Consider the following 13,290-nt stretch of genomic DNA (forward strand, 5'->3'; position numbering starts at 1 on the left):
CTGCCAAGGAAATGTTTAAAATCCATATCAATTGGTTGTGGAAAGGTGTAAACTGGGAGCTGGAAAGAGTGAGGAAGTATTGATACAGGCAGCTCTTCAACTTGAGTTGTTGCCCAACACAACACAGAAGTAGTCTGGATATTTGATACTGAAGGGCTCCACTGTCTAAGCTTACTGTCCTTAGTGATTAGGTTAAAAAGAAAAGGTGACATCACTTACAAAAAAGAAATGAAAAGAATGTGAAAGAAAGCCAACCAGAGATTAAGGGCATGGATAGATTTGATCTGGCCAGTATACCAAGTGAATTAGCAGTGACTGTGTCATCAGTAAAGAGAGAATGGGGTTTTGTGTTCTATGGAAGCAGAAGGACTTGTTGAAGCTCTCCTGACTATTTCCTGCAGTGGGAATGTAGAGAAATGTTTTAATCTAAATTTTAAGTCCTTGTTTGTCTCCTGCAGATGCAGACCAGTGTAGGAAGCGCCCAGAGGATGAATATCCCAATGAGCAGAGAGATTGATGCCTCTCCATGACTGTGACCTTCCTGGATGTGAATGAACCTTGGGGGAAGGCAGTGACATCTGTAGCTCTTTCACTCTCATTGCTCACTGCCCTGGTTCTGTGGGTCTTTGTGAAATTCCAAGACACTCCCATAGTCCAAGCCAATAACAGGAACCTCAGCTACCTGTTCCTCTCCACCCTTTCCCCCTGCTTCTTCTGCTCCTTGCTCTTTGTGGGTCGTCCCACCACTGCTTCCTGCCTTCTCAGACAAACAGTATTTGCAGTTATGTTCACGGTGGCCATTTTCTCCATTTTGGCCAAAACTATCATAGTGATTCTGGCTTTCAGGGTTACAGGGCCACGAGCAGGATGCGGATATTCCTTCATTGTAGAGTGCCCTACTGTGTTGTTCTCATCTGCTCCGGAATTCAACTGCTCTTCTGTGCCATCTGGTTGGGGACCTCTCCCCCCTTTCCAGAAGCAGACACACACTCTGAATCCAGACACATCATCCTCACATGTAATGAGGGCTCCGCCTTTGCATTTCACTGTGTCCTGGGCTACATGGGCTTTCTGGCCCTGGGCAGCTTCACCATAGCCTTCCTGGCCAGGAACCTGCCTGATGCCTTCAATGAAGCCAAGTTCATCACTTTCAGCATGCTGGTGTTTTGCAGTGTCTGGATCTCTTTCCTCCCCACATATCAGAGCTCCAGAGGGAAAGCTGTGGTGATTGTGGAGATCTTCTCCATCTTGGCCTCCAGCGCTGGGTTACTGGGCTGCATTTTTATTCCCAAATGTCTTGTGATTCTCCTGACATCATGGGAAAATACCATAAAGCAGAACAAGAATCAAAGGAGTTCCAGAAGCTAGAATTATTTTTTTTTTAATTTGATGTCTTTATTTTCCCCCATTCCATGTAAAATAATATTTTTCCTTTGTTTTTAATGCTTTGACTTCCACATTCTCTCCCTTCTTTTCCAACCCCAGAACCATTGAGAAGCCACATGTGCAGTTACACCAAATATTTATATAAATGTCTTGTTGAGAAATATACATGCACCATTCCTTGGGTTAATAAAAAGAACCCTTAAAATAATATTTTACAAACTGTGTGATGGTTCATCATAAAGCCTTTCAGAGTAGTTTTGGATCATTGTGTTGTTGAAAAAGCAAAGTTATTTGCTGGTGACCAGTCCACTCTATTGCTTGACTTTGTACACCTTATATTTTACTTTTCCTATGTTCATGTATATCCTTCCAGATTTTTCTGGTCATCATAGTTACCGAATCATCAAAGTATTCCATCACAATCACATACCACAATTTCCTCAGTCATTCTGTATTTGATGAGAATTCCCTCAATTTCCAATTCTTTCCCCGAGAACAGAGGTGACATCAATATTTTTGTATATATATTTCCTATTCCTTTTTTCTTAATCCCTTTTGTATATCAAGCTATGTAGTGTTAGTTTTAGGTGAATGAATTTGCATAATTTTAGGGACTTTTCTTTTTTTTTTAATTTTTTTTATTCATTTTTCCAAATTATCCCCTCCCTCCCTCCACTCCCTCCCCCCATGACAGGTAATCCCATACATTTTACATGTGTTACAATATAACCTAGATACAATATATGTGTGTAAATACCATTTTCTTGTTGCACATTAATTATTAGCTTCCGAAGGTATAAGTAACCTGGGTAGATAGACAGTAGTGCTAACAATTTACATTCACTTCCCAGTGTTCCTTCTCTGGGTGTAGTTATTTCTGTCCATCACTGATCAACTGGAAGTGAGTTGGATCTTCTTTATGTTGAAGATTTCCACTTACATGAGAATACATCTTCATACAGTATTGTTGTTGAAGTGTACAGCAATCTTCTGGTTCTGCTCATTTCACTCAGCATCAGTTGATGTAAGTCTCTCCAGGCCTCTCTATATTCCTCCTGCTGGTCATTTCTTACAGAGCAATAATATTCCATACCCTTCATATACCACAATTTACCCAACTATTCTCCAATGGATGGACATCCATTCAACTTCCAGTTTTTAGCTACAACAAAAAGAGCTGCCACAAACATGTTGGCACATACAGGTCATTTTAGGGACTTTTCAATAGATATAACATATTTTAATCAATATCAATTGGGGATTGGCTCATATTTTAATATATTCCATTCCTTTATCTATACATTTCAGAAGAGCTGGCTGCATCAAAGAAGGCTGTTTCAAAATTGTTTTCACAATGACTATTGCTAACTGCATTTCCCCATTTATTCATTTATTTTTCTTTCAATTTATCCTTTTACGTTTCACCACACATTTCCCAATATTTCCTCTCTTTTCTTACCCTAGCCCCTGCTCATATTCCTTTATCCTCCTATTACCTTGCAAAATAAAATGGATTTCTATATCTAGGTTGAATGTGTATGTTATTTCCTCTTAGACCCAATACAAATGAAGACAAATTCACTCCCTCTCTCTCCTTTCCTTCCTTCCCCTCTACTAAATGCTTTGTTTCCATTTTAGTAGAAGATAATTTATGCCATTCTACTTCTCCTTTCCCTTTCTCCCAATATATTCCACCAACCCTTTAATTTAATGCTATTTCTTTCATAAAGTATTCTTTCATATTCATATTCAGTTCACACCTATGCACTCTTTTTTATACACTTCTTCTAACTTCCCTAATAATGGGAAATTTCTCATGAATTACAAGGATCATGCTCTCATGTAAGAATGTAAAAAGGTAAATCAGGTTAAGTCCCTTATGATTTCCATTTCCTGATTAACAACTTGTGCTTCTTCTAAATTCTGTATTTGAAAATCAGAATTTTTGTTTTGTTCTGGTCTTTTTATCACAAATACTTGAAATTCTTCTACTTCACTGAGTTGCTACCTTTTTCCTGAAGGTTTCTCATCAGTTTTACTGGGCAGTGATTCTTGTTTACAATCCTAGCTCCTTTGCTCTAAGAAATTCACATTCATAATACTCTGATCCTTTAAAGAAGAAGCAACAATATCTTATGTGTCCTGACTTTCTTCTCACTATATTTGAACTCTTTCTTACTAGATATTTACAATATTTTCCCTTTTACCTAAAAGTTTTGGAATTTGACAACCCCATTTCTGGACATTTCCTTCTTGAATTCTTCAGAATATGATCAGTGCATTCATTCAATTTCTCTTTTACCCTCTAAAATACCAAGAGTTTTCCTTGATAATATCGCACCAGAAGATTTCTAGGAAGTCCCATAAGTTTAAAATGATCTCTGCTCAGTCATAATTTTTCCAATAGATATATCACATTGTTTTCTACTTTTCCATTATTAACATTCTGATTGATGGCGTCTGGATTTCTCATAAAGGCATTAGCTTACATTTGGCCAATAATACCTCATATTTCTGCCAAGACAGCAGCAGATTCAGAGTTATTACATCTTGTTTGCTGGCATCAAGCCAGGGCTGTGACTTTTCTGGCTTCATCAATACTGATGAGGAGTAAATGATGAGGAGTAAACCATGGTCTAAACCGAGATGGGTCAGTTCCTTTTCTCTCTCTCCTTCCTTCCCCAAAGTAACCAAGGGCTGGTTCGGCAGCAAATGAATTTGCTACTTAATGCTCTATGGAAACATAGTCTTTATTGATTACAATGGAAACACCGGAGAGCCGGTGGGCAAAATGGCTGCATGGTACAAGGCCCATTTTGCAAAAAAGTAGATTTTTGAGTTGTCTCTTTTATACAAGAGCACAATCATTCAGCCTGAGAGTGATGTAAATAAGATAAGGATTCTCTTGTTATCTTTTGGAGACAGACAGATGTCTCTTCCAAAAAAGGAATTTCCTGATGCCATTTCGTCTATCTGAGAAGATTAGAATGGGGGCTGTAAAACCCTGGCCAGCTCAGAGAGCCCAAACTAGTTTGACCACATCTTGTATCAAAGGTCCAAGTCCCAAAGGAAGTTGGAGATCAAACAAGGAATATCAAGGGGCTACCGCCCTCAACAATACCACTACTGAGCTCCTATCTCACAATGGACCTTCCTTGATGGGAAGTTGTCTTAGATTAGAAAAATGTTCCAGTCCATCTTTTTTATGGGTAAAATGTATTTATTATCAGTTTAAAATAATTTGGAGCATTTGGGGTGAGATCTATAGTGAGTTACCTCTTTATTTGGTCTTCTCAGCTCTGTTTTTAAGATGTTTTGGGAGCATAGAATAGCTCTTCTTTTTCTTTCTTTCTTTTATTTTTTTTCTTTATTAAAGCTAGTTAGTTTTAAAACATATGCATGAGCCCTCTTTGTAGTGGCCAGAAACTGGAAACTAAGTGGATGCCCATCAATTGGAGAATGGCTGAATAAATTGTGGTATATGAATATTATGGAATATTATTGTTCTGTAAGAAATGACCAGCAGGATGAATACAGAGAGGCTTGGAGAGACTTACATGAACTGATGCTGAGTGAAATGAGCAGAACCAGAAGATCATTATATATTCAACAACAATACCGTATGAGGATCAATTCTGATGGACGTGGCCCTCTTCAACAATGAGATGAACCAAATCAATCCCACTAGAGCAGGAAGGAACTGAACCAGCTACACCCAGTGAAAGAACTCTAGGAGATGACTATGAACCGCTACATAGAATTCCCAATCCCTCTATTTTTGCCCACCTGCATTTTGGATTTCCTTCACAGGCTAATTGTACACTGTTTCAAAGTCCGATTCTTTTTTGTACAGCAAAACAACTGTTTGGACATGTATATGTATATTGTATTTAACACATACTTTAACATATTTAACATATATTGGTCAAACTGTCATCTGGGTGGGGAAAGGAGGGGAAAAATGGAACAACAGGTTTGGCAATTGTCAATGCTGTAAAATTACCCATGCATATATCTGGTAAATAAAAACTATAATTAATAAAAAAAAAACATATGCATGAACAATTCTTCAACATTGACCTTTACAAAACCTTGTGTTCCAATTTCCCCCCTTTCCTCACCCCCTTCTTGAGATGGCAAGTAGGCCAGTATATGTTAAACATGGTAGAATTATAGGTTAAAGTCAATATGTTCACACATATGTATACAATTGTCCTGCTGTGCAAGAAAAATCAAATCAAACCAGAAAATGTTATTGACAAAATAAAATGCAAGCAAATAACAACAAAAAGTGAAAATGCTCATTTTTGAACCATACTCAGTTCCCACAGTCCTCTGTCTGGTTGTAGATGGCTCTCTTTATCAGTAAAGCACTGGATCTGAAGCACCTCATTGTTGAATAGACCCACGTCCTTCAGATGATGATCATCATATAACCTTGTTGTTGCCGTGAACGATGATCTCTTGGTTCTGCTCTGTTCACTCAGCATCAGTTCATGTCAGTCTCTCCAGCCTTTTTTGAAATCGTCCTGCTTGTTGTCTATTATAGAGCAATAATTAGAATAGAATTGCTGGAAATATTTCTGAGATAAGAGGCTTGATGAATGTCATAGGAGCAAGGCCTTCAGGAAGTACACAATTTGTTAGGTTCTTACTAAGTGCTAATGAGATAATGAGATATTAGGTTCTTACTAAGTGCCAAGTCTGTACTTAACAATTCTCTAGTTCTGGTCTTTATTAGGAGTTTAACCCCTTTGAGTTCCTGGGGAGGAGCTTGCATGCTTAGGAGGAGCAAGTTAATTGGTTGAAGTATTTCTTCCCAGTATCCCTTGCGTTATCGCCCACCCATTCTCTGGGAGGATAAAAGAGGGCAGCACTCAAGACTCAAAGGGGTTAAACTCCTAGTAAAGACCAGTACTAGAGAATTGTTAAGTACAGACTTGGCACTTAGTAAGAACCTAACAATTTATGACTCTGTTACAATAAGTAGACTGTTACTGCCAAGTGCTACAATTGATGATTGTTACAATAGGCAGACTTACTGCTAATCACTGTTTAATGTTCATGTTAAGCTGCAAGGAAGGGCAGGATGTGTATCTGTAATCTTGAAATATTCACTAAGTAACCTGAAGACTCTAGTGTCATTGCAATATTAGCTGAGAGAAAATATAGACCCTGGCTCTCAGATCAATAAATGAAATATTTAGATGGTACTTGGCTGGCTTCTTTGTGCTGCTGCATAGGTCTTAGTTTTATGCATTATCATGATCAATTATCTTTGCAAATCCTTCCTTTCCATAGCAGGATCTCAGTATATAGCCATGCAATACTCAGATATAACCGTTTGTAAGTCTGAGCTGTAGCAAAAAAAAATTCAGACTCCTCCACCAATTTATGGATCATTTTCTTCTGTCACATCAGAGGAGAAGCTCATCAGCTATTTACTGTGTCTTCTGCTTGTTGAAGACAGACCATGAGTTTCACTAAAAAGTTCTTTGGCAGATAAGGATTCTTTTCTGGACCTTGTTATAGTCTTATGCCATTATTTAATCCCTCTGGATTTTTTTTTTCATTTCATTTTGTACTTATAAATAAAAATTCTCTATGAATCAATATTCATAAATTATAAATATAGTCTTAAAATTGTGTATATTTTTTGTCTAAGAAACAAGGCCATTCAATGATATGAGTTATTGGTTACCTCTTTAATGCTTTAGTATACTTGTTTTTGTTCTATTTGTTGTTCAGCATCTAGGAAAATTAGGAAATTTGACCCAGAGCAAGGAGTGTCACCACCTATTGATGAAACATTAAATAACAATCCTGTTCTAAGTCAAATGCCCTTTTATGTTTTATGAATTACTTGATTTTTACCTTGAGAACTGAATCCCAGGGAGAAAGCGATGACCCCATATTGTCAACATCAATGATAATTTGATGGAAATTGAATATAAGTGAGTATAATGTCACACTAACCTTGTCCAGCCATTAAAACAAGCCCAGAGTGTCTGAGAGGTAGTCACCATTGCAAATAATGTACAAGGTTTGGTCTATTTTTTAAAATTGCCTAGAATAATAGAGGTTCTTTGCTACTGGGCTCCTGCTTGAAGATCTGGTACTAAATCAAATTCTTGGTACTGACTTCTCTTCTCAGTCCCTGAGAGAAAAGGAAAAATTGAGGAAAGAGAAAAGCCGAACCAGGAACTCATTTGTCAGGGAGATGTTAGATAGGATCTGTATAAAATATTGGTGGCTGGATATGTGGCACCTTCTCTTCTCACACTTATTTCAATTTATGTGTGTAATTTCCTCCTTTTAAAAGGACCTCTTTGCCAAATATCCAGATATCAAATTCTCCCCAGTTTTCATAGACAATGATGAGCTTTCTTCCCTTATTTCTTCAGGGAAATGGAGTTTTACTCTACAGTTTCCATATATAAGTGATGATTATTCTTTTCCCCTCTTACATCATAGTAACGTATTTCTCCCTCCCATTATATTCTAAGGCGTCTTGAGTCAACAACTATCCATGTCTTCTTTTGGAATGAGTGAATGACTGAAGGAAGCAGAGTTTCATTAGGACATACAGTCAGTAGACCTCACCATTTAAGAAATTACAAAAAGAAAAGAATATTGGAACAATGTGTATGGACAGAGGCTAGTTTGAATTCAAATGGAAGGAGCTAAACTGCTATTGGAGTCCTTAGTTTTGACTAAATGTTGGAAAAGTCCCTCTTCTGAAATGAATTCTGTGTGAAGGTTGTATTAATGTTCTGTAACATTTACCATTAATTCTCAAGACATAATGAAAAAAATTACCAGCAAATGCTCATGCCTGTCTTCACTGTACGTCAGATTAACAGTGATACCAATCTGTTGCCCAACATTTCCCTGGGATATCATATGTACAACACCTATTCCAGTGAAGAAAGCACCTTGGGGAACTACCTGTGGTGGCTGTCTGGAATAGACCAGCCCCTCCCTAATTCCAACTGCAGAGAGCCAGGAAAGGTTGTGGCTGCCATTGGAGGAGCCACATCAGCTCTGTCTGTTCAGATGGGGACCTTGCTTGACCTCTACCGTTTACCCCAGGTGAATGAGATAGAACCTAAAAAATTCTCTGTTCTTCTGTACAAGCTAGGAGTCACAGCAGTAGTATTGGTAGTATAAGTAGAAGGAGCAGCAGCAGTAAAATTAAATGCATCTATGCATACCTGTAAAAAAACTTTTAAAATGTTTTAAATATGTATTTCTTTTGATCTTCACAACAAACTCATAATGAAGACATTTTTATAACTCCCATTTACAGTGGAAACTAGTGTGACTGAGAAAAGTTAAATTGTTATCATGCAGCTAATGATTGACTGGGATACTAATTAATCTGCATTTTCTTAGATCAGTTTAGCTCTAGTGACTGAACAAAGCCACTGTCCTCATCATCAGGGAATTTGAACAACTCCTAGAACATCAGCCATATTGTAAGCCAAGAAGCCATTTAGCTTTCAACCCAAGAAAGGATCTGAAAGCAAAACTAGTTCTATTTGCCCATTACACAGATAAGTTCAATAATGATTGGAGAAGTTAAAGTGTTTATTCAACACTGCACAATTCACTGTTGGAAGAGAACTGATTAGATCTTATCATTTTGACTTTAAGTTGAATGATCTTGCAGTCTTTTACATCTCATCCTATGAGCTTCATTCTTCATAATCACTTATCCCCTCACTATTAGTCCAGAATTTATTGAGATGAGAATTATTCATAAAAGGAAACTGAGCCTGAGTAGTGATGTGCTTGTTTTAGGGAGCACTGGGAAGCTTATGCACAGAGATGTCCTAAGTACTTCATATTTACATTTATGAATGGACAAGAGTTTGAGAACATTCCTGACACTCTTCTCAGAGAGGATCCTAACTTTATTAATGGGCACAGAAGGAAAGCAGAAACATTCGGTGCAAGGAGTGACATTTCAGAAAGCACCTCATCTTTTCCAAATTGAAAAGAGACCTCTCTGAGCACTGCAGTTTAAGCTGGCTGCTTAGTGAACTTTGTCACTGTTCAGTCAGATGAGTGGCTGTTTTGTGTGTTCAGAAGAAAAAAATAGGGGATGATTTCATGGAAGAGAAACAATAAAAATTTAGATGGTTTCCTTTAAAGGAATGGAGGTCAATTTTGAATATGGAACTACTCATATGAAAAGGGGAAGGACTGGAAGCCTCTCTCCATTTAGATCCACATTCCTTATTTTAAAACTCTCCTGATTTAACCTAACATTATTCAATTATAATTTCTTTAATATTCAATATTTAATGGTCTTGTTGAAAAATCACTTGTGATCTTCGTCGTGTCACTAACATTTAAATTATAAATAGTCCTGACCATATACTTGGAGAAAAGTAAAAACAAAAACTTACAAGCTCAAAGAGCATAGGAATTAACTCTAGATGTCCTTGTGGAAACATGACTGAACTGCGTAGTTGAGGGATTCATGAGAAAGGGTTCATCTAATAACTTTGTTGCCAGATAATATAATAACAGGAAATCTGGTGCAGAGTAGAGGCAACCTGTTCCCCTCTGGGATTATTTTTCCTTAATCCTGATCAGACAGAGCATGGCAGGATAAATTGGATAAGTCTTCTTCACCAAATGGGCCAATTCTTTCCTACTGTGATGTGTGGGTATATATGTGACCCTCAGATCTGAAACACTGTTTGTCATAGAGGATTTGAGTTTTTATCATTCCTATAATCCATGAATATCTGCTTTTTGTCAATGAGACAAATATTCTTGCCAAAGATTGTGGTAATGATCATCACATTTTGGGACAGGCCTTCTGATGTGTCTTAGAGAACAAACAATACATATCAAGTTGTGTCTGATGATAGTTAATGTGGGATCATCTGTACAGTAGAGTAATGTTAGGTATAAAGAGTCATGAATGTTTGATATGGTGTTAAACCGTGCTCTTTTTCCATAGTTTTCATGTGTATGAGAACTTTAGAGAAGCTTTAGGCCACTTGTGTGCAGTTTATGCAGTTTTGTGTGCCTAGATATTCCTTGCAAACTTATTTTCTTTAAATGTTAGCACACTGCTCTTCTATGTTTTTTTTAACTCCAAACTATCAAATCTCTTTCAATCTATGTTTTTATTTTGTCCTTTCTCTCCCTTTTCTCCCTTTTCCCCACATGACTACTGCAGTTAACCAGAGACAGAGAAAGAGAGAGAAAGTCTGTTTTTCAAACTTGTTTTTTCAAACTTCTTTCCTTGCCTGAGCCACTCTTGAAAGAATTACTTCTCTGAATGAATTCCACTTCAAACAATTCAGCCTGATATTTTTCTAAGTCTGCAACACAGAGGCTGAATTCTTATCTCTTACAAGGTTGCTAATTTTTAACACAGAACAAAAATGAAAAGCAAACAAACATATACACAGATACATGCAGAGCTCCATTTTCACCTTTTACATAACTTTTTAAAGTCTGTTGCTTTTGCTTACAAATTAGTGCAACAGATTAAAAATGGGCAATTTTATCTTAAATCTTTAACGGGGCTCTTCAACCAACAGACAATCAAACATACAGAACACACAGGGCAAGAACCACAACCAACAGAGAGACAGACAAATCACACAGAACACCCAGGACACAGACTGCAAGCAACAGAACACACAGACTAATCACACACAGGCAGAACACAGAATACATATTGCCAGGGAACCAGATTAGACCGGACCATCACACAGCGTCCTGTGGAGGTCAACAAGGGCTTTGAGGTTAAGTCCAACTTAGCCACTTGTTTTAGGAGTACTCACCAGACCAGGCGGCTGCAGGATAGTCAGGCAGCTGCAGGGGCCCCTCAAGATCTTATTAAGCAGAACTGGATTTCAGGAAGCTCTGTGCCAATTTTGAACCGAATTCAAAAATTTGGGTCTCAATCACCTGGTCGGCAGAAAGAGATTTCTAGAAACTGGGGCCAAGAAACATCTCTCAGTGGTGACCCTCCATAACCTCTTTCACCCTCCAGGGAGAGGGACTGGCTGTCAGACTGAGGCAAAGGCTTATCTCTCTGCGGTCTCCAATGAAATGGACAGACACCAGATAGCTCTGATCAGATTATTAAATTTAAAGCATCATTTATTAGCTGGCCAGCGACTGACCCCACTAGACAGGCTAGTAGAGATCAGCCCTGAACCTTTAGTGAGGTACAATTTTAAGTCCATTTACCTTGCGGTTACAAATTTTGGGAATAGCTGAGGCAGTTTCTCGTTTACAATGGGGAAGTGTCTGCACGAGAGTGTTGACATGTTTTGCTATGTTGTGACTTTGTTAGACACCTACTTCTTGGAAAGTCTAGGGTCTCATGAACCGGGGGATGGGGCCCGGTCTGAACATAACACTTCCATAATTGAGTTTAAGCAACATTTTCCTATAAGCCTGAGGTCCCCTGACCTAGGGATGAGGGGGCCAGTCTTTTGTCCATTTCACTCCCACCACCCAAAGGGCAAAGGTGTGTCTGTAGACCCTGTGATTTTAACTTTTTCAGGTGGGGAATATGATGAGGCCGCAGGTGTCTTTGTTCGGGTTGTTGGAGAGTGGAAATCTGTCCTCAAAATCCTGGACTGAGGAACCTCTGAGGCTCCTTTCATCTCTAGCAGACGGATGTTATAATCCTACAGAAAGAGGGAGACCCACTAGCAGAGGAAAACTATGAGCACTGGACTGTCTATAATGAATCTTCTAAATGGATTTCACTGCGCCCTGAGCCTGGGACCTGGCTCACGTGGACCCTGGTGCAGGGAACTTATGAGCATCAAGGATACAATTTTACTGACTTTTAGGGAAATTGTCATCACTGAAGGATTTAATAAATCTTGAGTCCTACAATAGAATATTTCTCGAGGTTTCTCCAGCACAGGCTGAAGTCAGGTCACAAAACTATTTTCCTACAAAAGGCACTTCTGGGATGGAGCCTGACGGCACAAGGGAAAGAGAGGTCAAAATATAATTTTGCACTTATGATTTCCCTGGATGCAGGGACTCAGCTGGAGATGCCCCAGGCAGGCTGGTCCCCAGAATTCTTCTGAGACTGAGACTTCTCTGAGGAAAATCGAGTAAGACGAATGGACCCAATAACTATCTAAAAATAAATGTACCTGGAGACAGAGAAAAAGTATATAATGGTGCCTCATCTTACACCTTTGTCCTTGTCTTGCACACGGACCTCACTAATGTCCCTCTGTTTCCTCCAGTGTGACCTGGAGATCAGAGCCCGGGCTTCTATACATAGACAGGCCGTGTCTGGTGCTGAAAAGTTCCTCCTCAGTCCCTGACTCCAGCAGCTGACTTGGCTGTAGCAGGAGCAGTCGCTCCATTGCCTCAGAGTTAAAACTTTGGTTACTGTTCAGGGAGATGTGGCCCCACATAGTGAGAAGCATTTCTCACCTCATTTCTTCCCTTGCTGTGTCTCTGCTGCTGCAGCTTCCAGGGTCTGGGCAGGACTGCTATGAGGATCAACCCATGCTTTACATCCGTGGAGATGTGGAGATCGGCTTCTTTCTCCCCCTAAAGTCACCTGAAGTGAGCAATGTCACAGGAGCAGAGCGGTTTCAGAGGCCTCCTGACAGGGCTTGTAGGGATTATAGGTAAGTGTCTCTCTCTGCCTGTGCTCATTTCCACTGCGAGGATGCAAGAAAAGTCCTCATTGTTCAGTATGAGTCTCTCTCCTCTCCCTGTCTCTTCATGTTTGTATCTTCTTGGCAGCTTTCATTGTGTCTCCTTAACATCAGAGTTGAAGAAAGAAAACCTCTCTCACCTCCTTTCCTCTTCCTATTCCCCATCAAACAGGCCATCCCCAGGTTTCCCAGTCCCTACCAGGGTCAGTGTTTTCTCTCCCTTCCTTCCAGG

At 39.1% G+C, this 13,290-nt stretch overlaps 1 protein-coding gene across 1 annotated transcript in view; it reads left to right on the plus strand.

The window, feature by feature from the left end:
- Positions 1-867: 867 nt before the first annotated feature.
- LOC141551841 (vomeronasal type-2 receptor 26-like) overlaps positions 868-13,290 on the plus strand; it is a 49,514-nt gene continuing 37,091 nt past the window's right edge. Inside the window, exons 1-3 of the mRNA XM_074284380.1 lie at positions 868-1,161; positions 8,242-8,478; positions 12,865-13,028. Coding sequence (XP_074140481.1) covers positions 868-1,161; positions 8,242-8,478; positions 12,865-13,028 — 695 coding nt within the window. The remainder of the gene's footprint in view (positions 1,162-8,241; positions 8,479-12,864; positions 13,029-13,290) is intronic.

Source organism: Sminthopsis crassicaudata, chromosome 1, assembly GCF_048593235.1.
Source record: "Sminthopsis crassicaudata isolate SCR6 chromosome 1, ASM4859323v1, whole genome shotgun sequence".
Lineage (NCBI taxonomy): Eukaryota > Metazoa > Chordata > Mammalia > Dasyuromorphia > Dasyuridae > Sminthopsis > Sminthopsis crassicaudata.